Source organism: Lepus europaeus, chromosome 5, assembly GCF_033115175.1.
Source record: "Lepus europaeus isolate LE1 chromosome 5, mLepTim1.pri, whole genome shotgun sequence".
NCBI classification, from domain to species: domain Eukaryota; kingdom Metazoa; phylum Chordata; class Mammalia; order Lagomorpha; family Leporidae; genus Lepus; species Lepus europaeus.
In genome coordinates this window covers 9,187,567-9,212,173 of record NC_084831.1, presented here as the reverse complement: position 1 = coordinate 9,212,173, position 24,607 = coordinate 9,187,567, and the positions used below count along the sequence as shown (strand labels likewise).

Here is a 24,607-nt window from a genome sequence, read left to right as displayed (position 1 = left end):
GTGCTTCAGGGACTCAGGTGTCCTGCTGGAGAGGCTCCCGCTGGGCGGGCCCCAGCAGGTCCACGCCCGCAGCAGAGAGGAGAGGTGGGAGACCAGAGCTGCAGTGTCCACTCAAGTCCTTGGCAAACGATAAAACTCGGCCTGGGACTCCATTTCTTCACGGAGTGCAGTGAGAACTCAGCAGAAAAAGATCTGCTCTAAAGGAAGCTTAAAGAACTCTGGAAACACCTGGGAGGCAGGAGAGCGAGCGCCGCCTTCCTTGTCTCCTGCCTCACTGGGACCCACAGCAACGACTCCTCGGCCACAGATCCCGACCCGGTGCAGCAGCAAGGCGCAGGCGTGTGCGGCAGGCCAGTGACTCTGAACACTGGCTGGCCCGCCTGGCCCGCCTGGCCCGCCTGGCTGCTCTGTCCTCAGGAAAGGACAGGAAGTCTGTTTTGCACCCTCACTGGCACAATGGAGAACTGCACCCTAAATCTTAAGCAGCAAACTCTGCTCGTGCCACCCACAAGGCTGACGGCGGACACTCTCCTGAGAAGCGTGGCACCTGTCAGGCATCTGCATGTCGGGGGGCCGCTGGCCAGTGTGGGTTGTTGGAAAGGAAAACAGACAAAGGGTGTGTGTGCTTCAGCAGTGCATCCCTGGTGTGGGACAAGGTCTGGAACGCAGAACCACTGCAAACGGCAGAGGCCTGGCATCACGGATCACCCCTAAACCAAGCTCACAAGCAGCAACACACGGGCGTGGGAGCACAGCTGCTGCCCAAGGAACTCAACAAGACAACGCACGGGCTCGGAGGACGAGGACTAGCCTGCACAGCCCTGGGCGAGACCGTGACGACCGTCACCTGACTGTAGGAACCCTCGTTCTGTCCTACTCTGCAGAAACGGCCACTCTTATGTCCACACAGTCAACACGTGAGGTCCCAACGCACACTTGTTTTTTAATTCCCCAGAACACTGGGTAAGTTTCTGGTCGCTCGGGAAGTGGACCGCTGGACCCCAGCACAATCCAGCGACTCACACACAGAACCGCCACGACCGACGCCTGTGCCGAAGGTTCCTGATGAGCTCCTTCTCTGCCGCCAGCAAGTTAGCCCCCGGCGACCACCAAACGAAGAAAGTGAGAAGTAACAAGAGCAAAGACAACAACTGTTAGGCACTTTAGCTCTCCTGTTTTAAGGGTCCGTCAAAAATCACAGATGGGTAAGGGCTATCTGACTCACTCTGTAAAGGCACAGGTCCCCGAGAGCTCTCCGGGACGGACTTGACTTCTCACGCTGACTTGGCCCTCCAACTGGAAAAGTGGGCCTCAGGGTAATGGAGGAAACCCTTCTGGCTAACCTCGGGGGCAAACACCGGCAGAGCACCTTCTGGGGCCCTGACCACTGGGAGGCGTTTGTTGGCAACAATCCACGCAAGCGATGTGGCACTCGGTCTGGACAGAGACAACTGGCCAGGACTCTGAAGGAGGACGCCCTGTTGCTGTGGTGACCCACAGCCTGGGAGGAGTGCGCACAGGCACGTGGTGACGCTGACAAACAGGTGCTTCTCACCCAGGCTAACCTCCAAGATACTACAGCCACGCCCGTGCTGAGCCAGTGACGGAGCACTGATCAGATCTGGGGCAGACAAACATGTTCGTGGAGTGGCTTTTGAACATCTGATCCTTTAATCCCACAGTAAATCACTCCTTGGCCAACGACTTCTCTACCTCTTCCTTCCGCCGCGCTGAAGGCACTGGGCAGCAAGGCTTCCACCTGCACCTGCACCCACGTGTCCTCAAGACCTCGACAAAGCAGCAGCCACGCCCCAGCCATCCCTAGTTCTGTGTGGCCGAACACAGGGAGGACTCTTCAGACACTGCAAGTCGCAGCCACGAGAGCCGAGTCAGGACGGGCAGCACGTGCTGGCAAGACCAGGTTCCAAAGCGGTCTGCAGAAATGCTACCTGCTGACACATCCTCCCAGGAGCCGGAGCCACGGGCATCATTCCCGAACTCCCAGGGCAGGAGAAGCCACACCACAGCGTGACTTCTGCTGTCTCATCTTAGCTGTCCCTAGCAACCGTTCTCAACACAGAACACGAGGTCAAGTGGAAAAGCCCCCTCAAGTCTTCAGAGGAACCCTTCCACCCGTACTGGGGAGACGCCAGACAACTGACCACGGAGGCGGCCATGGGACCCTCGAGGGCCTGCCCCCTCTCTGCTCCTCCAGCACCTCGCTTGCCGACCGAGTACCCGACAGCTGCAGACGGCTGGGGGGGGGGGGGGGGGGCCTCTAAGGTACTCCTGAAGCAACATGGCGTTTGCTTTGCTTGAACCACTGTGGCAACAGGCGAAAGCATGGAGGACAGGGCAGTGCCGACCGCTGTGTCCGTGCTACACCCCAGGAACGTTAATCACGACCGCTCTGGGCCTGGCCAGTGAGCTCAGCACGCCAGCTGGACCTGAGAAACGACCTGTGATGAGGAAGTCACACAAGGGACCCCGAGACAGGGCCCAGACATGCAGGGGGCTGGGGAGAAACCCACCCTTCCGGACTGGGTGCTTCCGAGAGCTTCCCCACGGCTTCAAGTTCAGGCCGCGCCTGGCCCTAGGACAGAAACGGCACCACGCGGTGAGTGCCAGGTCTGAGATAAACACTAGCTACTTCATCTCCACAGCAGCCGAAGCAGCGACCCTTCCTGCCTGCGGCTCACATCGCCAGCCGAGTCCTCTGAGCGCTCAGGTGAAAAGGCTAAAGAGAAAAGCTCCCGTGGGCAAGTCTCTGGGCTGCTCCCCGGTCCTGGCCCCCCACGCTGCTGCGCTTACCTGAAGTCCTTCAGCTCCTGCCTGGCGCTGCCGTCCTCTCTCCTGCCGTCACCGGAGTCGGCGGCAGCGGCCAGCTGCAGGCTCCTGGTGATGGGCCCCCCGCTCCGCTCTCTGCACTTCACGGCGAAGCGGTCTGTTCTTTTCTTGCTCGCCAGGGCGGATTCGCTTTGCAGCACAGCTTTGCTTTTCTGCGCCCTCGCGTGCAGGCTGCGGGACGCCTTGCCGGAGAGCTGAGCAGAGTGATTCTTGGCCACGGCCCTGGGTTTTCTGGCTTCCACGTGGCTTATTTTAGCCATCCTTATCGGGCTGGAGTTCCTTAAAGATGAGGAGGTCGGCTTCTTGGACTTCACAGAAGTGGCGAACTTGACGTTCTGCTTGGCCCGGAAGGACGAGGAGGGCAGCGGCACCTGGGCGGGCCCCGAGCTGCGAGCGCGCGTCTTGCCCAGAGGCGCCTGCGTGCTCTGCATCTTGATCTCGGTGTCCGCCGTCCGTCGCCGGTGGCTGCCGCCGCCCTTGTCAGCCCCTGCGGGGGACGAGTGGCCACCTTTCTTGGAGGCATGGGAAGCTTTTTTTTTGGAGGGAGAGAGGGGTTTTTTGGGGCAGCTGAAGGCGGCGTGCTTGTTCAGGCTTCCGACGTAGGTGAACTCGCGGCTGCAGTGGGGGCACACGTGGGCGGCGGGCTCGGCGGCGCCCCCCAGGCCGGCCTTCTGCCGGGCCGACTTGTTCTTCTGCAAGATGGCTTTCTGCACCAGCTGGTTCTTCCTCTTCAGCGCGTTCAGCGTGAGCTTGCTCGAGGCCGCCTTGCTGAGCTCCACGCTGAAGTTCAGCCTCTTGGGCTGCCCCATGCGCCGGAAGGCATTTTTCCCCGGGTGGTCCAACACGACCACACCGTTCTTGGGCTGCACGGTCTGTTTCAAGGGCACGGGGTTCTTCTTCGGGGTGTACCGCTTCCTGTCACTCGCAGAGGCACAGGCCAGGATGTGCTTGTGCAGCTCGGGCATGTTGTCGACGCCTTTGCCACACTTGGTGCAGCGGATGGCCGTGGTGAACGTCTGCGGGATGTTGTGCGTGGTGAAGTTGGTGGCCGTCACGCCGATGCCCATGGGGTTGCGGTGGTGGTACTGGAAGGGAGGCGGCTTGAAGCTGGGGTAGTGCTGGTTGAGGCCCAGCCGCACGTCGGGGTCCTTTGTCTTGATCCCAGAGGCCATGATCTTTATGGTGGTGTACAGCTCCTCAGAGGAATCATTCAGCTCCTCCTCCTCCTTGGCGGCGGCCGAGGGCTCCTCGGGCAGGCTCCGCATGTGCTCCGCGTGGGCCTTGCTGGGGTCCGTGAAGTTGTGCGGCCGCAGGGTCCCACTTGCAAACTCGTGGTGCGTGCACACCTCATCCGGGTGCAGGTCCCGCTGGTGCTGTTGCAAATTGCACAAGAACGCAAACTCCTTTTTACAAACGGAACACACAAAGATATTCCCAACTCCGTGGAGCAGGAAGCGGTGCTCGGACAGATCTGATTTATCCTTAAAAAGCTGCACACAGAATTCACATTTGAAGGGCCACTCTTCAGCATGGACAGATAAATGTTTGGTGAGGTCCTTAATGGAGAGAAAAGGCGATCCACAGACATTGCAGACAAAGTTCTTGTTGAATGTCTGCTCCGGGGCGGCCTGCGGCTCTTCCCTGGGTTTTGGACCTGCACCCTCCAGGTCCTCCTGTTTGAAAGTTACCAGGGGGAGAGAGGCCTCCAGGTTGTCACCAGAGGAGACAACAGACGACACGGCCGAGAGAGGTGGAGGGGAAGGGGAAGAGGAGGAGGAGGAAGGCGAGGAAGAGAAGGATGAGGAGGAAGAGGAGGAAGAGGAGAGCGTGGGAGGCCCGGGTGACGCGGCAGACGTGAGAGGCCCCGCGGGGGGGACGGGGGAAGGCGAGGGCGACACTGTCGGGGACAGGACAGGCAGTGGAGACTGTGTGGTGGCGCTCGAGAGTGGAGAGGGGCACGGATGAGGAGATGCACTGGGAGGGGCGGCTGGGAGGGGGGCGGTGGGAAGGAGGGGAGGGGGCGGGGGTGGCGATGGTTAACACGGGAGGACAGGCTGGAGGGGACGAGGGGGCTGTGGGCGTCAGGAGAGGTGGCAGCTGACTCGAGGGCAGGGAGGACGCCTGCAGGGCCGGCGACGACGGACAAACGTCAGGCGGGGGCTCAACAGGAGGGGCAGAGAAGCCAGAGTCAGGGCCGAGGTCGGGGTCTGGCTGGGCACCGAGGGATCTGCAGGGACTTGGGCTCCTGGCGGCGGCGGCGGCACCGTCTGCCGGTGCGTCACTGCCACTGTACTCGTTGAGGAGGACCCTCTGCAGCATGCGGGTGGTGGGCTTCTTCTTCCGGGCGGCGCTGCATGTGGGCTGCACCACGTGATTTTCTTTGGATTCCTTGCCTTCGGGGTCACTGCCAGGCTTTTTATGCACACTGAGGTCTAACACCGATTCCCACGGCACTGGGGCCCTGCCCGCCCCATCGGCCTTCTGTTTGACGCCACTGGACAAGTCCAGTGGCTGCTGGTTGCACACGTTGCTGAAAGTGGAGCTGGCCGCCCACTCCTTGGGGATCCTGTACTCATCAAGGCCCGGGGGGCTCCCGGCTTCTCTCTCCTCTCTCCCAGACAAACTCCACGCCGGGGAGTCGCTGCGACCTTCTAGCTTGGACTTCTTGGACGTCAGAACGGCGTCCGGCCACACGGCTTTGCCATCGCCCGGCTTTCCGAAGTCTCGAAGGGCCGGGCTGTGCTGTGGGGAACTGGGAGGAGAGCTGGTCCGCCTCTTAAACCTACTCGCGCTCACGGGCAGCATGGACGCGGGGGCAGACACACAGATGGGGCCTAATTTGGGGATTTCTGTGGCTGAAATCCCGGCGGGAGGAGCCAGCTTCTCCTGCGTCTGCAGCAGCTGCTTGAGCTTGGACGACAGGTACACGCTCCTCTCTTTATGGAAGGACACCGCCGCCGTCTCCGCGGTTGCCACGCTGAGGGGCAGCGTCAGGGAGCACGAGGGGGCCACGGGCTCGGCGTCCGTCTCGGCTTTGATCTTGGGTAGCACCGGAGGACTCGCGGTCCTCCGCTTCTTGGCCTCACAGGCCGTGCTGCTGGACGGCTCTTTAGAAAGATCATCCGTCACGGGGACCTGCGTGGGCTTTATGCTCTGCGTGATCTCCACCGTGACGGGCGTGAGCAGGCAGTTTATACCGTACAGCTCTGCCGAGTTCGACTCCATCTCGATCACGTCACAGTTGCTAGTGCTGTTGCTGGTCTGGATCTTACCATCGATGTAGTAGTTCAAGTTCTCAGAGATATTGCTGGAGACATCCATGATGTACACGTCATCCGCCTCCCCGTCCTCCTCGGGCTCTGTGCTGGGCACGTAGACGCTGGGCGTGGGCGGGGCCTGCTCGGCCGGAGGCTGTGGCTCCTCCTGGCCCCCTTTCCGCCGCACGCCTTTGGGAATCAGGTGGCGCTCGTGCACCCGACGCTGATGCCGCCTCATGTTGGTGTGAGTTCCGAAAACCTTCTTACAGTATTTGCATGGATGCAGTTCTTTAACTTCCCCGTTCTCTTCCGCTACAGAAGAGTTCGCTGTTTCTTGGGCAGCTTTTTCTGAGTTCAAGACGGGACAGTCCTGCCCCAGGCGGGGAGGAGGCGCCTCGTCCGCGGGAGCAGCACCGTCTCCGGACCCTCTGCCATCAGCCAGCTCCTCCAGCGGCTGTGGCGTCAGGCTGGGCTTCCGCTTGAGCCCTGCCTCGTGGCGACGCTCGTGCCGCCGCCTGTTGATCTGCGTGCCGAAGGCTTTCCCACAGTACTTGCACTTGAAGGCGTGGCTGACCGTGGCCAAGTGGATGTGCATGTGCCGCTCGAGGCCCTGCTTGGTCGTGAACTTCCTCTCGCAGTGCTGGCATGGAAACATGAACACTTCCAGCACGTCACCATTGGCCTCTTCTCTAGTTCTGGGGGTGCTGCTCACGGGCGTTGCCTCTGGAGAGTCTTCAAGAGTTTCTGCTGAACTGTTTTTTGGTTCATCTAACAAATCTTCCGGCTTCTCATCACACCGTATCTCTGGCTCCTGCCCAGAACTGTCATTTGGCATGTCAGCTTCTTCCTCCCCCTCTTCCTCTAGCTCCTCCTCCTCCTCTTCCTCCTCCTCCTCCTCCTCCTCCTCTTCTTCCAAATCCTGCACATCACAATTTGTGGCTTCTAGTTTCCCGTCTGGCTCTGGCTGCGGCTCCCGGGCAGGGGCAGGGCCGGTCCGCTCTGGAAGCGCATCGTGACACGCCACCTCCACGAGGACAGCTGGGGGCTCGAGCACGGAGGCCGACGGCTTCTCTTCCTCCTCTTTAGGCCCTAGAAGTGCACACAAGCAGAGGTGTGGACGTGAGGGCAGAAACCAGGCACTCTGGCACCCACTCTTATGTTCAAGCTACTTCTGGCACCTAAAACGCCTAAGGGAGATTACAATGGACAGTGGGCAACCTTGACTTCATGTGCCTCGCTCACAGGCTGCACTGGACAGGAACCAGGCTCGTTCGCTGCTTCATTCACGCACGGAGTGTCCAGAGAGCCTGCTCTGCCCTGGTATCACGAGCACGACAGACAGGAACGCCCCACAGCTTGCAGTCCTGTGCGTGTGCCTTGCCCGTGGTCGGAGCGGCCAATGTGAAGCCTCAGGAGGCTGCTGTCAACTGCAACCCCACACGACTCCCGACTGGGCGCCGCCCCCACCCAGAGTGCAGTGGGTTCTTGGTGGTCTCAGATCAAGTTCTCTCTCCTGCCTAACACTACATATTTAGAAGCTCGAACACCTTCCAGAATCACACAATCAGCAGTTCTTCAAGTCAAAGAAACTGTGGAGACGCCCCCTTCGAAGCCTAATCAGAGTGCCACGACCTCAGGACGCCCTCGTCAGTGTCCACGCCCAGCCCAGCCTGCAGCAGGTGTGACAGAGTGACAGCTGCACAGCAGCCTGAAGATGCCTGGGGGAGGGGAGCCCATGCACCAGGGAAACAGCAGGGCCCACAGCAGGGCGAGGGCGATGGGTGGGACAAGGACCAGAGGGGTGACCAGGGACCCGCGTCCTCGCCTCTCATAGGCTGCTGGGCTTTATTCTGAAAAAACAGGAGCTACCAGAAAGTTCAAACAGAGACGTGATCCGGTGTATACTTGAGAGTCACCTGTGCTGCTCTAAGGAAGACAGAACACCGTGCTGGACAAGGGTGGAGGCAGATGGACGCACGGCCTGTGCGTCCCACAGAAGGGCAGGCGGTGACACGGAGTGACCGTGGGGGAGGAGGTGGCCATGGCAGGACTCTGGATATATTAATGAGAAGAGGCTGACAGGGTGCCCAACAACACCCCCAGAAAACAACAGGACAGGCGGTATGGGCTGCGGGAACCCAGAACCCGCCCCAGGGGCCTGGTGCAGGGACCCCAGGGAAGGTGTAGCTGGAGAGTCACACACGCGTCTCCATTTGCTGAGCCCTGGGACGGCCGAGTGCTCAGGGAAGAGAAGCGTCCCGAGTAACTGCTGGGGCAGACGGCAGAGGGCTGCATGGCAGGGAGCGAGCGCTCTGGTCCAGACCAACCAGTAAGATGACTAGACTGGGATGCTCCATTTCCCGTGGCGCAGGTCCTGTGGCCGTGGAGCAAGGAGGACAAGCAACTAGCAGAGTGTGGGGAGTGGGGGTGGGGGGTTATAAGCACGAGTTGTTGGAAGGCAGCACTGGGACAAACAGGCCCCTCCGGGACAGGAGCTGCCAGGGCAGAGGTGGGCGGACGGAGAGGGATCAACACCGCTTCCCTTACAGCCCCATCTGCTGGAGACACCGCTGACTCCAGGCCACACCATCGGTCGGTCCCGCCATCGCTGGACGGGCACTCAGTGGGCAGCACTGAGCCAAGTGGCTGTCAAGAGCCTTAGTGCTGGCTCAGTAAGCCAGCAACAACAGAGCAGCTTACAGAAGCCCGCATGAGCATCCTGGGGGCCCTGCTCATGGGGAAGGCTCTCAGACGAGGCACCCGGTGGGCTGAGCCTGAGGGCGCAGGAATCAGGACATAAGTGGAGAGATCTGTCTACAAGGCGGGGTGGAGGAGTAGGGGAAGAACCTGATTGGAGGCTGAACCAGGACTGATCCACTGCCCACACCGTGTGGGGACACGGAAAACAGCGCCAAGGCAAAAGAGGCACAGCTGTGGAGACAGCGGAGGCCTGCGGGCAGGCGTGGGGAGGAGACCCCTGTGTGCAGGGAGAGGCGAGGCACCAACACAGGCGCGGGCACATGGGCCTAGCGCTGGCTCTGAGGGTGCGCACCCCTTCTTCCCATCCGCCCTGGCGTCCACCAGCAGCGAGGCCCCTGCTCCTAACAAAAACCAACTTCTCTCCCAGACAAACCTCCTACATTCCATGAGCCACCCACAAACTGCGAAACCAGTCATTTGACGGTACAGATCTGGAGCCAACTCTCTTTTCAAATACATTTTCAACAAAGACTCAGAATACTGCCAAAGAAGTTGAAATAAGGCAACAGAAAATGCATCGCTAAGGCTCAGAAACTTCTCTGTCAAAATCTGTGGTTTCCTTTGATGGAAGAAAAAATGTTTTTCACCATGACTGGTAAACAATCCCAGATTTAAACTGTGCAACGTGAGCCGAGCCACAACGTGGCCATCTCCACGGAGCAGCCAGGCCGTGCCAGAGTGTCACACACACCACGTGGTCTCTGCAGCTTCAAGCACGCATGTCTGCTCAGAAACAGGAGTCTCCACCACCGGCTCCAGACAGGCACAGGCGGCACACACTCGGCCATGCCCCGACCACTGGCTCCAGACACAGGCGGCACACACTCGGCCATGCCCCGACCACCGGCTCCAGAGGGACACAGGCGGCACACACTCAGCCATGCCCCGACCACCGGCTCCAGACGGATGCAGGCGGCACACACTCGGCCATGCCCCGACCACCGGCTCCAGACGGACACAGGCGGCACACACTCGGCCATGCCCCGACCACTGGCTCCAGACACAGGCGGCACACACTCGGCCATGCCCCGACCACCAGCTCCAGGCGGACACAGGCGGCACACACTCGGCCATGCCCCGACCACCGGCTCCAGACGGACACAGGCGGCACACACTCGGCCATGCGGCGACCACTGGCTCCAGACACAGGCGGCACACACTCGGCCATGCCCCGACCACCGGCTCCAGACAGACACAGGTGGCACACACTCGGCCATGCGGCGACCACTGGCTCCAGACAGAGACAGGCGGCACACACTCGGCCATGCCCCAACCACCGGCTCCAGACGGACACAGGCGGCACACACTCGGCCATGCCCCGACCACCGGCTCCAGGCGGACACAGGCGGCACACACTCGGCCACGCCCCGACCACCCTGGACAGAAGCCGCAGTGCCAGGATGAGCTCAGAGGTCTACGCCCAGGGCCCCATTCACAGCACCTGGGAGTGAATCAAGACATCACGTCCTGAATTATGGAAGAGGGTGAGGGGAGCGCGGGATTCTTAGCCATTTTACTCTGCCACCAAAGGTGGAGAGGTTCTTCGGTAACTACTGTCACTGTCGTTCCAGCAACGCCTCACCAAACGGCTGAGGCAGATGCACTCCCAGGAGGTGCCGGCACAGGAACCTGTCTATTCTCACTTCATCAGAGGGCCCAGACATCACAGCCCTTCGTGAACACCACCTCCACAAACGGGCCTACAACAAAGCTACAAAGGCATCCAACATGTTCTTGTTCCTTTCTCTACAAACGTTTCCTGAGCGTTACCAGGCTGCCTCCTGAAAGTTGCCTATTTGGGTAAACTGTGAACAACTCTTGAGCAAGGGTGGCCTGGCTGTGCACGTGTAACACACCAGACAGCCCCAGTTCTGCACCAAAAGTCTCAAAAGGTAGCTGGGCCACAAGGAGCACAGAGCAAGCTGTCTTTCTGACCAGTGTCCACCACCTGCCTCTGTGTGTTCCCCCGCGACACAGGCCCGGAACGTCAATCTTCAGAGGGACTATCGAGGAGAAATTCGGGGGCCGGCGCGGTGGTGCAGCAGGTTAAGCATCTGCTTGTGGTGCCGGCATCCCATATGGGCGCGGGTTCTAGTCCTGGCTGCTCCTCTTCTGATCCAGCTCTCTGCTATGGCCTGGGAAAGCAGTAGAAGATGGCCCAGGTCCTTGGGCCCCTGCACCCGCGTGGGAGACTCGGAGGAAGTTCCTGGCTCCTGGCTTTGGATTGGCCTTGCTCCGGCTGTTGTGGCCAGTGGGGGAGAGAACTGGTGGATGAAAAACCTCTCTCTCTCTCCCTCTCACTGTCTGTAAATCTACCTTTCAAATAAATAAATTCTTTAAAAAAAGAAAGGAAGGAAGGAAGGAAGGAAGGAAGGAAGAAATGTGGGATAGGAGAAACACAGAGATGAAATAAGTCTAACAACAGACAGCAACACTTTTACCTGGACACTTACCATCTGTCCTATGGAACCAAGCTGTCCGGTATTTTTAAGTAAATGTTGAAGCATGAAACCCATATGCATGAACATGTACAAATCTCATGTACAGAGACAGAACGTGCAGACTGAGCACACCCACAGAGCCACGCCAGTCACCAGTGCCACCGGCACCCAGCGGCTGCCTGTCCCTGCCAGTCTGGCTTCTGTCACCACAGATTGGTTTCCAGGGTCTTGAACTTTGTATTACTTAGAACGCAAAAGTCTAGTACGTTCCATTATATTTTGACAACAGGGTAATTTCATTTTTAACAAGGGAGTTCTTCAACCATTTTCTGAAGGGGAATTAGGATGTGGTCAGCTCCCTTCACCACACTTGATCTAGAAGGATTCTCAAAGGGACTCAGTGAGCCACAGGGCTAAGCGACGAAGCTCCCAGGCAGTACGTACCCAAGCGGCCGAGCCCAGCGCCGCACGCTTACCTTCTGCAGAATCTCTCATGCTTGCAGAGCTGGGGTCCGGCTCACTACTCTTCAGCTGTGTGTCTTGGGCTTTGTTCCCTTTGTTTTTATTTTCCTGGGACTTTTTCTTCCCTGAAACAGAGTATCCATTTATTCATTCTATCATCTGCTCATTATCACTCTGAATTACTGAAGGAGACAACACTTTTATCCAATCAGAGCAAACTGGTGTTTCTAGGCAATGATCACTTCAGATCCCTAAAGAAAGAAAGGAAAGGAAAAGGAATATAAATACTTTCACGTCAGGGCTGGTGCTGTGGCATAGTGGGGATAAGCCTCTGCCTGCAGTGCCAGCATCCCATATGGTTCAAGTCCCGGCTGCTCCACTTCCAACACAGCTCTCTGCTGTGACCTGAGAAAGCCCAAGTCCTTGGGCCCCTGCACCTGCATGGGAGACCCAGAAGGAGCTCCTGGCTTCGGATTGGCGCAGCTGTGGCCTTCATGGCCATCTAGCGAGGGAACCAGAGATGAACGACTTCTCTCTGTCTCTCCCTCTCTCTGTAACTCTACCTCTCAGATCAATAAAATCTTTAATAATAATAATAATAAATGAATACTTTCACATCAATCAAGTCAGAAAGAAAGGAATCTACAAATCCCACATTTCTGAGGATCTGGGGCTTCGTTCACCGCTACAACAGATGCCAAACCAACAGTTAACACATTGCAAAAAGTTACCACTGACGGCATAGCACAGCCACAGCAGAGACCAGCACCACACAGGGCAGGGGCTGACACCGAGCCTGGCTATTTCCAAGAAGTACATCAGAGAAAACGGCACACAGAGGCGGAGCCAGAGGGAAACAGGCAGAGACGCACTGACTCACCGGGGACCTGCATGCACAACGGCCCCGCATCCAACACGGAGCAGGAGCAGAAGTCACTGCGGCCGGCGGGATCCGCCCCGACGTGTGGGGCTGTAGAAGACGACAGTGCGAACATGACCCATTTCCGCTCTGCTGCAACAAGTGAGCCCCCAGGGCCCACGTCTCCCCACGGAGGCACTGACACGGGGTCGGCCCTGTCTGGAGGACTGCTCTTCCACTCCATCCCCCGCCTCTTTCCCTGGTGTTTCAGACCCAGAGCTGCCTCCGCCCCCCCCCCCCCCACATCCCTTCTCCTCCGTAGGTGATGCTCTCAGAGCTGTTCGCTCCAGGTCCCTTTGGAGCAAGCCTCCCGCCACCTGCGTTAGCAAAATGACCAGAGCACACGGACAATCACGCTCCCCGCGGCAGAATCGCCGGAGCGGAGCGTCCTTTAAGTGCACACGACAGAGGAAGACGAGGCCAGAGCTAGAAAGGGGCATCTCTGAAGGGCTCAGTGGTCAAACACAGAAACAGCAGTTACAATCTAAAGCAAATACTAACCTCGAAAAACACCAGATTTTGATAACAATCTGAGATGCAACAAGAAAAAAACCAGAATATTTAGTCATCACTTAGTCTGTCTTAAAAAGTAAACCCTGAGAGGGCAGTGGAGGATGGCTCAAGGCCTTGGGCCCCTGCACCAGCGTGGGAGACCCGGGGGAAGCTCCTGGCTCCTGGCTTTGAATCGGCGCGGCTCCGGCCGTTGCAGCCATCTGGGGGGTGGGCCAGCGGATGGAAGACCCCTCTCTCTCTCTTTCTCTGCCTGTCCTTATCTGTGTGTGTAACTGTGACTTTTGGACAGAATGAATAAATCTTAAAAAAAAAAAAAATATATGGGGCCAGCACTGTGGCACAGTGGGTTAAAGCCCTGGCCTGAAACGCCAGCATCCCTTATGTGCGCCGGTTCTAGTCCCAGCTGCTCCTCTTCCCATCCAACTCTCTGCTACGGCCTAAGAAAGCAGTAGAAGATGGCCCAAGGACCTGGACCCATGCACCTGCATAGGAGACCCGAAAGAAGCTCCTGGCTCCTGGCTTCGGATCGGCACAGCTCTGGCCGTTGTAGCCATCTGGGGAGTAAACCAGCGGATGGAAGACTCTCTCTCTCTTTCCCTCTCTCTGTAATTCTTTCAAATAAATAAAACAAAATCTTAAAAAAAAAAAAAAAAAAAGTAAACCCCGAGTTACCATTTTAAACGTCTAGTTCTTCAGACTAGAAGAAAACATTTGTTGCAACTACACTGTAAACAGAACCCTGACAGAGGCCTGTGGTTCCTCTCCAGAGGCTGTTCCCACAGACGCCTTCATCACCTGCACCACGGGGAACAGAAGCTGCGGCCCGAGCGCCTCCACCAGGACCAGGACTCACCAGCGACCTGCATGGGGTGCCTTCCTCTTGCGGTTCTGTGCACATCATCAATCGCACTTGGCCTAAATCTGACCATGCAGAGCCTCTGCAGGGGCCCGGCTGTGCTGACGAAACCTGGATTCAGTTGTCTCATCACCCTGTGTGTGCAACGCGAGGCCCACGTCTGAGTCCCAATACCAAACTAAATGCCTGTCCCCCACACCTGTCCACCTGAGCTGACATAGCTGCTCCAAGGCTGTGTTTGGGGAAATCCCAGCTTCTTCCATTATCACAGAAGGGGCCCCGGGACAGGCTTCAGATCCTTGACTCAGAAAAGATTTTCCTGAATCAAAGCCACGACATTTTTCCAAGTTGTCATGACCGCCTCATGGCGCCCCACACAGGTCAAGGGTGGTCTTACTGACCACTTACTTTCTACTTTTTACCTTCTTCTTTGTGGGAGTTTTAAAGACAAATTAAAAGGGACAGGCAGGGCCTAAACTTTATTAAACTCTGCAAGTGTTGCTTGTCTGACTAAATTTAATAGCAAACCAGGTGTTGGGGCTGACACTGGCATAGCAGAAAGCCTCCCTTGCAGCAACAGAATCCCTTATCTAAGCTTTCGGTTGAGTCCCAGCTGCTCCACTTCTGATCCACCTTCCCGCTAATGTACCCCAGAAAGCAGCAGAAAACAGCCCAAGTACTTGGGCTCCTGCACCTAGGTGGGAGACCTGGAAGAAGCTCCTGGCTTCTGGCTTCAGACTGCCCCAACTCCAGTCGTTGTGGCCACCCGGGGGAGTGAAACAGGGGATTGAAGATCTTCTGTCTCTTCCTCTCTCTCTGTAACTCTGCCTTTCAAATAAATGTCTAAAAAAAAAAAAAAAACAAACAAACAAACAAACAAACAAAAAACAAAAAAACCCACATAGGTCAACTTGTAACAATCCTCTGCAAAGCCAACTCAAAGGTTTTCTGCGACTTCTCAAGCACTGTACCTACCCATGACATCACACGGCAAAACAGAGTACACTCCGCCGGCCTACAGGAAAGAGCGCGGCCTAAGTGACATTTCTAGGTTTCTAAGAAAACAGAACAACTGTAGCAGCACCACTCACCAAGATGCACTCAAAATGAAATTGTACAAGCTGTGTAAAAGTTAAGAGGAAAACCAAACGGTAATGGGGACGTGCCTAAGATGGCACTGCACCAACTATCCAAGAGAGAAGAGGCCGTTGCTTTATTCCCTGCCCCAAAGAACACTGGACCACTTGGCTGACCCCAATGCCAAACACCATTTGTGGACTCCTCCAACCCCCCGGGGGCTCCGTGCCTCCTCTTCTACAGCCCCGACGCTGGAGCCCTGCCACAGTGGGAAGAGAAGCCAGCTAGAGCAGCTGGGTCTCCTGCAGCCTCGAAGGCTATCAGGAGAGTCTGCCACAGGCAGTGGCAGGACAGCCGCTCAGGGCCAGGTCCCTCCCTGCGACAGGGGCTGTCCCAGCCCTGGAAGGTGTCCAGCAGCTCCTGTGGCTACAGCCACCACATGCCAGCAGTTCTAACAACTCCAGTTCTCAAGAAGTGACCAAAGGCCCCTCCTCTGGAGAAGAAGCACGGGGCTGGACCAACGCACTGTATTTCTGGGTCAGCAGAATCCCTGCAGTGCATGAACTAAAAATCACAGAAGATACTCAACAACACTAAATACCAGCTCTAAAAACACAGGAATGAAACAATCAGGTTTATCATCAAAGTAACTCTGGTGAAGACTGATGGCTGCTTATGATGGGTCCAGTCTGTCTATTGTGACCGGCACCTTTCACTCACGAAACTGAGATTATCTGACACACGAAACAATGTTCTCATTGTCAATCAGAATCGCCTGTCAAGCTACTTCTGACTGGGGCCTTAGACTAGAGATGAAAGGGCTGTCAGTCACGTGCCCTGCCTGCAACTTTGTGGGAGGAGCAGAAGGCTGGGGCCATGGACTGATCAGCCTAGGGGAGGCCAGAAATCAGAACCTGGGGGCCTGCTCCCACTCCCAGTGCCAAAGACGACAACAAGCAACAAGCAGTGGACCCTGCTACACCTCCTTCCCCAGTCAAACTGTTTCCTGGTGTTTGGTTCCCATCCATCATGGAACTGAAAGAAACCACGGAAGACTTTACCAAGGGGAGGGGCGCGCTGGGCTCTGAGGCCAGAGGAGCTGCTGGGAGCCTGGTAAGCACAAGTGCACTGACCATCAGGTTCCTCAGGGTCCTGCACGGCACTGCTGCCAGCTGGCCGCTCCGCTCAGTCTAGACGAGAGACAGAAATGAAATACGAGGAAGCGGAATGGAAACGGTGACGCGAACAGCTAGAAGGACAGGACCCAACTCTGGGTCTGCAGGGAAAAGAAAGATGAGGAAGCATGGGCCACACAGACGGGACACGGCAGCTACCTAGGGCCACAGGGGCCCACACATGAAGAATTCAGCTTTTTTTTTTTTTTGACAGGCAGAGTTAGTGAGAGAGACAGACACACAGAGAAAGGGCTTCCTTCCGTTGGTTCACCCTCCAAATGGCTGCTACGGCCAGCGCGCTGCACCGATCCGAAGCCAGGAGCCAGCAGCTGGGTGCTTCTCCTGGTCTCCCATGCGGGTGCAGGGCCCAAGGACCTGGGCCATCCTCCACTGCACTCCCTGGCCACAGCAGAGAGCTGGCCTGGAAGAGGAGCAACCGGGACAGAAGCCGGCGCCCCGACCGGGACTAGAACCCAGAATGCCAGCGCCGCAGGCGGAGGATTAGCCTAGTGAGCCGCAGCGCCGGCCAAGAATTCAGCTTTTAACTGTGTGCTTGGTTGCTCAGACCAAGACCAACGCAGTAAACTCATCCTGGAGCCTGGCTGTGAGCAGACGCCTGGACCACATACGGGCCAGACCACGAGAAGGCCCCAAAGACCCAACCTATGCCTCTCACTTCACGGGAAACACAGCGGGAACGCAGACGGCAGCAACGGACTGCAGTCACGTGACCGCACAGCTCTGCAGCAGAATCAGAAGTCAAGGGTGGTGATGCCAAGAGAGCTCTCGCTCCGACAGTCCCTGCTGTCCACGCACACCCTCACTGTGTAGCCAGCCCCTCACACAGAACGCTGTGTAAAGATTCCCAGGAAAGGGACCACAATCAAGTTAGAATGCAGTTTTCTCCTGTTTCCAGAAACAAGGATCAGCAAGAGCACAGAGTTTGATCTGAACTAACAGGATTCGCCACTTTACTGTGTCAAGGGAACTCGATTTTCTAGTGCAACTGCTGCCACACGGCCACGAGCCGCCGCACGACCGCTCCCTGGGACAAGGTGGCATCGCTCTGTGCTGTGGTGCGAGCTGCAAAGCCAGAAAGGCCCACAGCTCCACGCGGCTCGTTCAGCCTGGGTCTGGACTATGTTCTCGCCGTATAATGAATGTACAAATACTAGGAAACTCTAGAGAATTAATGCAGCACGCAAAAATGTTCACGCAACAGAGAATGCAAGGATACTAGAAGGTTGCTTGAGTTACATTAAAAATTCATCCCAACAGTGACAGCTCCTGCGTTTGGCTATTTAAGAGAATTACACTTCCCATCACGGGGGACGACGTGGAGGCTGCCTTCCCAGGGGGGGCTGGCCAGCCCTCAAGTCTCTTGCAGGATCAAACGGAGCACACAGAAGCCAGGTCACCTGCCTTGGTCTCCCCACCTTCCCCCAGACGCACAGCTGATTCCTGTGACAGTTCTGCAGCTAGACCACAAAAGGTCGCTATGGACACGGGCTCCCCAAACAGGGGCAACAGTGACACCCTAAAGCAGGGATGGGAAACGTCGGGCAATCACAAGGCAAAGCAGGTGGGACTTGAAATTCAGTACGTCTACAGTAGGCTCATTTTTACGTTTGTAATTTTTATGGCCTGCAATGTTATAAATATACAAATGGCCCACGCCAGAAGGTTTCCATTCCTGGTCTAAAGGGTGGGCTGTGCCTGCTGTGGGGAGCCCATCCCACTCACCACTGATCTCAGGCCTCCCGGGCTCCAGTCTCTCCTGCACCTGACACTGTAACCCCGCTTCGTCTCTCCCAATTCCTCCCCAGCCCTAGGACACCCCTCGAGAAGCTCCTTTGGCACAACTCTCTTCTTCCTGCTCCTAAATGAATGGACCCCTGGCAGGAAATCTGAAGGTTCCGGAACCAGGCTTTCACACAGGTTGGAGAAAGGTGGCAGCCCACGCTAACAGGTGAGGACACGGAGCCACAGAGAAGAGTGTGGACATGCGCAAGGAGCTGGAGGTGAGAGAGCCATGTGAAGAGGCCCAAGAGAACAGGATGGCAGAGCAGGACCAGCCCTGAAGACCATCTCCACGGCCTCCCATGCCTCACCCACACATCACTCTGGCTTTTAGGTCAGCACGCGGATTGCCTAAACCCCACCAAGTCCGGAGCAGACCTGGGACTTCACCCCTATCCAACTCACTACTCTGCCCACTGGTTCTGGCAGCCATTACTGACACTGCGAGGTGTCACAGGCAACGTGAGAAATCTACCGAAGGGGCTGAGTTCACATCCACTGTCCCCAGCTGCTCAAAGGAAAAGTGTCTTCCTGACAAGGGGCCAGCCCTGGCCCTGGTGCCAGCATAGCCGGGACAGCCAGCTGCCAGGAAAGGCATAGCCCAAACGCAACACAGAGAGGCCCGGCCAGGTGAGACGCATAACACACAAGTACATGCTAAATGACCTTCTTGCATGGTGTTCTGTTTTTTTTTGTTTTTTGGGTTTTTTTTGACAGGCAGAGTGGACAGTGAGAGAGAGAGAAAGGTCTTCCTTTTGCCGTTGGTTCACCCTCCAATGGCCGCCGTGGCCGGTGCGCTGCGGCCGGCACACTGCGCTGATCCAAAGCCTGGAGCCAGGTGCTTTTCCTGGTCTCCCATGGGGTGCAGGGCCCAAGCACTGGACCATCCTCCACTGCACTCCCGGGCCACAGCAGAGAGCTGGCCTGGAAGAGGGGCAACCGGGACAGAATCCGGTGCCCCAACCAGGACTAGAACCCGGGGTGCTGGCGCCACAAGGTGGAGGATTAGCTATTGAGCCACGGCGCCGGCTAGGGTGTTCTGTTTTAAAGGCAGACTGACACACATACCCACGTAGCAGAGGGGAAGGGAGAGACAGAGAGACAGACAGACAGACAGACAGGAATATCAAGTGATCTTCCATCTGCTGGTACACGCCCCAAATGCGTACAACAGCCACGGCTGGGCCAGGCCGAAACCAGGAAATCGATCAGGATCTCCCACGTGGGTGGCAATGACCCAGTACTTGAGCCATCATACGCTGAGTGCCAGACGTGCGCTAGCCGGAAGCTTATGGGGGGCAGAGGTGGGACTCACACCCAGGCACCAGGATACGGGATCTGGGCTACGTCACAATGCCTACCCCGCAATGTAGACAAAAAGCTAAAATCTGACAGACAGCATTAGAAAGGAAGGGGGGCTGATGATACTAGCAGAGTTGTAACCCTGAAGGACAGTCCAAAGACGTCACATGTGAGCTCATAAAGGGGACAGACAGGGTCGGACCTCAGCGCCGCTTAACGTGGCAGTGGCTGAAGGTCCTGCAGTTGGTGTGATGATGGGGAGGAGCGGGGCCGCTAGAAATGGTATGAAACGCAGTTTTCTACAAGGACAAACTGGGCACTTCAATGTGCAGAATGTATGTGTGAGACAAAGACAGGGGCTTGGTGCCCTGAAATCCAGAGTCAAAGGCAGAGCTGCGGGGAGAGGAGCACGCCGGCAGCAGCACACTGGGACCGCTGCTCAGGGAGGCCCCGAGGTCGCCCACTGGGAGAGTGACTGTGCCGCGGCAGGCCAGGCTGGGCTCGGCCGGGCCCCAAGGTCACCCAGTGGGAGCAGTGACCATGCCGCAGTGGGCCAGGCTGGGCTCGGCCGAGCCCCAAGGTCACCCAGTGGGAGCAGTGACAACGCAGTGGCAGGCCAAGCTGGGCTCGGCCGGGCCCTGAGGTCGCCCAATGGGAGCAGTGACAATGCTGCAACAGGCCAGGCTGGGCTCGGCCAGGCCCCGAGGCCGCCCAGTGGGAGCAGTGACAATGCTGCAACAGGCCAGGCTGGGCTCAGCCGAGCCCCGAGGTCACCCAATGGGAGCAGTGACAATGCTGCGACAAGCCAGGCTAGGCTCGGCCGGGCCCCGAGGTCGCCCACTGGGAGCAGTGACCGTGCCGCAGTGGGCCAGGCTGGGCTCGGCTGGGCCCGAGGTTGCCCACTGGGAGCAGTGACCGTGCCGCAGTGGGCCAGGCTGGGCTCGGCTGGGCCCCGAGGTTGCCCACTGGGAGCAGTGACCGTGCCGCAGTGGGCCAGGCTAGGCTCGGCTGGGCCCCGAGGTCGCCCAGTGGGAGCAGTGACAATGCTGCGACAGGCCAGGCTGGGCTCGGCCGGGCCCCGAGGTCGCCCACTGGGAGCAGTGACCGTGCCGCAGTGGGCCAGGCTGGGCTCGGCTGGGCCCGAGGTTGCCCACTGGGAGCAGTGACCGTGCCGCAGTGGGCCAGGCTAGGCTCGGCTGGGCCCCGAGGTCGCCCAGTGGGAGCAGTGACAATGCTGCGACAAGCCAGGCTAGGCTCGGCTGGGCCCCGAGGTCGCCCACTGGGAGCAGTGACAATGCTGCGACAGGCCAGGCTGGGCTCGGCCGGGCCCCGAGGTCGCCCAGTGGGAGCAGTGACCGTGCCGCAGTGGGCCAGGCTGGGCTCGGCCGGGCCCCGAGGTCGCCCAGTGGGAGCAGTGACCGTGCCGCAGTGGGCCAGGCTGGGCTCGGCTGGGCCCCGAGGTCGCCCAGTGGGAGCAGTGACCGTGCCGCGGCAGGCACTTGGGCTGATGAAAGGAACGCACCCACGTTTTCCACAGACTGCTTTTTCACTCACTAAAAACAACCTGCAATTTACCTGACGGTAACCAGTTCAGTCCCTCTGGCAGGATTTCAAACCCTTCTGTGCAGTGCAACTCCCAGGAGCTGTGTGTGATCCTGGAGGCCAATCAGAAAAATAAGACTTCTCTGGTTTTAAGTTACTCCTGGAATTAAAACAGGACCCAGGCTTTCCAACAGAAACAATGGAAAAGTTCCGTATTCTGCCATCCTGCAGCTCAGATAAATTCCAGACATGCCTGCCTCCCACCAGGGGGTTGTCGTGTGGCCCCCGCGGAGGCCGCCTGCCCGCTACAGAGGCTGAGAGCACACTGCCGGACCCGTGCAGCCCTCACGCCCACAGGAGACGCCCAGGGCGCGTGGCTGGAGGGACTGCCAGCTCTCATTCTTCTTCATAAAAGGCAGCTGCACAATTGCAGTCCTGGGAAGCCCCCAAATGCACTTCAGCAAATTCAAATCAAGAAGGCATTAAGCTGCCTTGCACTGCCTGCAATCACAGAGAGCCTTGGGCACTGATGAAATCCCTCTGGGAAACACGCTGCCAGCCCGCGGCTTGATCACACCTCGGCTTCCAGAAAACTTTACTTGATGGGGCGGGAGGGGGGGAGGGTGTACTGTATGTAAACTCTGAAAATCTGACACATAAACAACTACACAGCACAGAATCTGGTTCAAGTTCAGGTCTCTTTGCCTGTGGCCAAACACCAATGGCCTGGGAGCTGCTGCAGAGGTGCCCATGCCCAGCGCCTGGCAACTCAGAGAGCAGAGGGGTGTGGCCGCGCCCACAGGAACTGGTTCTTCTTTGCACAAAGGAAATAATCCCCACCCCCCACCCCCGCATTCAAAGCCTATGGTAAATCCTGCAACACTATAACCTGAAGAATTAACTACAAAACTTACTCTACAAATATTTTCAGGAAGTGAAACTCCAGACACAAAGCGGGGATGAGGTACAACTGGAACACGTGACCAACAGTCAGGCCCAACCATGAGTTACAACATCAGGCTGCACGGCGCCCAGGGACGAACCTCCAGAAAACCTACCAGAACGCGTGCTTCCTAAGATGTGGCCAAGCGGCTCCTCACACAATTATTGATGAGGATATAATATTTTCCCTTAGCTGATCATCTTTTCTAAGATGAACATTTGGGTTGTATTACGCAAAAGAGCAAATAAATAAATGATTTTTAAAAAAATAAATGCCAGGCTGGCACTGGGGCTCAGTGGGCTAAGCCTCCACCTGCAGCGCTGGAATCCCACCTGGGCGCTGGTTAGAGTCCCAGCTTCTCCTCTTCTGGTCCAGCTCTCTGCTAAAGCTGGGACAGCAGCGGAGGATGACCCAAGTCCTTGGGCCCCTGCACCCACGTGGGAGACCCAGAAGAAGCTCCTGGCTCCTAGTTTTGGAACCGCGAAGCTCCAGCTGTTGCTGCCAACTGGGGAGTGTACCAGCGGATGGAAGACCTCTCTCTCTCTCCCCCACCCCCTTCTCCTTCTCTCTCTGTGTAGCTCTGACTTTCAAATAAATAAATACTTAAAAAAAAAATGCAAGAAGGAAGACCCAGGAATCCTTTAAAAATAAATAAATAAATGCCTACAAATGCCAAATTAATGAGAGAATTGGAAATATTTCTATGGCTTAACGTGCAACTGCACAGAAGCCCAGTCTGGAAAAGACCTGCACTTTCCACCTTGCCTGTCCAGCAGAAAGCACTGCGTAAGTGTATCTGTCCACCTCCTGCTGTACACACCAGACTAAAACTGCTCAAAACAAAGCACTCTCCCCGGACACATCACCTCCACAAGGACTGAAGCCCACAGCTACAAAGCAGCCACAAGCCTCATCTTTTCTCTGGTTTCATTGTGCGTGGTTGGGTTATTATTTAAATAGAATAATTTAAACAATTGTGCTGTGAGCCCACCAGTATTAGCCTGAGGGGCGAGGTCTTGGGCAGCAGGTGGGAATAATCCTGAGAGCACTGCCCATCAGCTTTTACTGGGTTCCTCCTAAAAACGTAAGGATTAGGCAAAGGCATTTTGGAAGAAGCTTATAAAAATAAGACGTTTGCAGGGCCAGCACTGCGGCTCACTAGGCTAATCCTCCGCCTGCAGCGCCGGCACCCTGGGTTCTAGTCCCGGTCAGGGCGCCGGCTTCTGTCCCGGTTGCTCCTCTTCCAGGCCAGCTCTCTGCTGGGGACCAGGAGGGCAATGGAGGATGGCCCAAGTGCTTGGGCCCTGCACCCGCTTGGGAGACCAGGAGGAGGCACCTGGCTCCTGGCTTCAGATCGGTGCAGCGCCGACTGTAGCAGCCATTTGGAGGGTGAACCAACGGAAGGAACACCTTTCTCTCTGTCTCTCTCTCTTACTGTCTAACTCTGCCTGTCCAAAAAAAAAATAGGACATTTAGCAAGACACTGAACTTGGGATTGCTTGGCCCCCTGGGAAGCGCAGCCCCTTCATCGCAGCGTGATTGCTAAGGCTCTGATAGGTCTGTGACCCTGACTCTTGCCCCCATCTCCACTCCAACACGACAGACCTGGGGGAGGACATGGAGGCTTCTGGTCCACACAGGCTGGCACAAAAGTCATCCACTCTGACACACTAAAAAAACACTGTTTTCACACTCAAGCAGAGTGGAAACTCAATTGGTTCCCCCATATTTTCTAAATCATTACATTTATTTCTTTTTTCTTAAGATTTATTCATTTGGAAGGCAGAGCTACAGAGAAGCACAGGCAGAGAGAGACAGTGTGAGAGAGACAGAGGTCTTCATCTGCTGGTTCACTCTCCAAATGGCCACAATGGCAGGAGCCGGGCCGATCCGGAGCCAGGAGCCAGGAGTTCCCTCTGGGTCTCCCACATAGGTACGGGGCCCAAGCACCTGGGACATTCTCCACTGCCTTCCCAGGGCGTAGCAGGGAGCTAGATTGGAAGTGGGGCAGCCAGGACTCGAACCAGGACCCATATGGGATGCCAGCACTGCAAGTGGTGGCTTTACACCCTACGCCACAGTACCAGCCCCACAAATTACATTTAAATTCAGCTCTAGACTTTTTTTCTCCTAATAGATCTCCACTTAAAACGCCACTAGCCTATTCAACAGCCAAGCTCATTCTCAGACGTGGCTGCCTGTCCCTGACTCCTGTTCACACTCAGCACAAGCAGGCATGTGACACAGCAGTTACGACGCAGGTCGAGACACCTGTATCTATCAGAGTGCCTGGTTCGAGTCCCAGCTTCTCTGCTTTCTATCCCACTTCCTGCTAAGGCACACTCAAGGTGGCGGCAGGCAAGTCCCAGGTGGAGTTCTGGGCTCTCAGCTTTGGTCTGGCTCAACCCTGGCTGTTGCAGGCATTTAGGAAGTGAATCAGACGATGAGAGATCTCTTGCTTGTCTCTCCGCCTTTCACATAAAATGAAAATAAATAAAAATTCAAATTTAGCACAAGCTCATTATTCTTGCCAGATTGGGGGGAAAAAAACCAACTCTAATATTTTGTAAAGTTTCTGGAATAGTGGTGAAGCAGAAGAGGATCTGAGTGTTCTTCCCGGGTACGTTTTAGCTGCGGGACATTCCGTCCAAGACTGCAGGGTCAGAATGTAAGCTCCTAGGAAGACAATCTGCCCGGAAGAACGTTAACTGTG

The 24,607-nt window shown here is 56.9% G+C and overlaps 1 protein-coding gene across 1 annotated transcript in view; it reads right to left on the bottom strand.

Moving 5' to 3' along the window:
• The window catches only part of PRDM2 (PR/SET domain 2), a 124,849-nt gene that overhangs the window by 28,454 nt on the left and 71,788 nt on the right, over positions 1-24,607 (bottom strand). Inside the window, 3 exon segments of the mRNA XM_062190465.1 lie at positions 2,812-4,871; positions 4,873-7,193; positions 11,782-11,892. Coding sequence (XP_062046449.1) covers positions 2,812-4,871; positions 4,873-7,193; positions 11,782-11,892 — 4,492 coding nt within the window.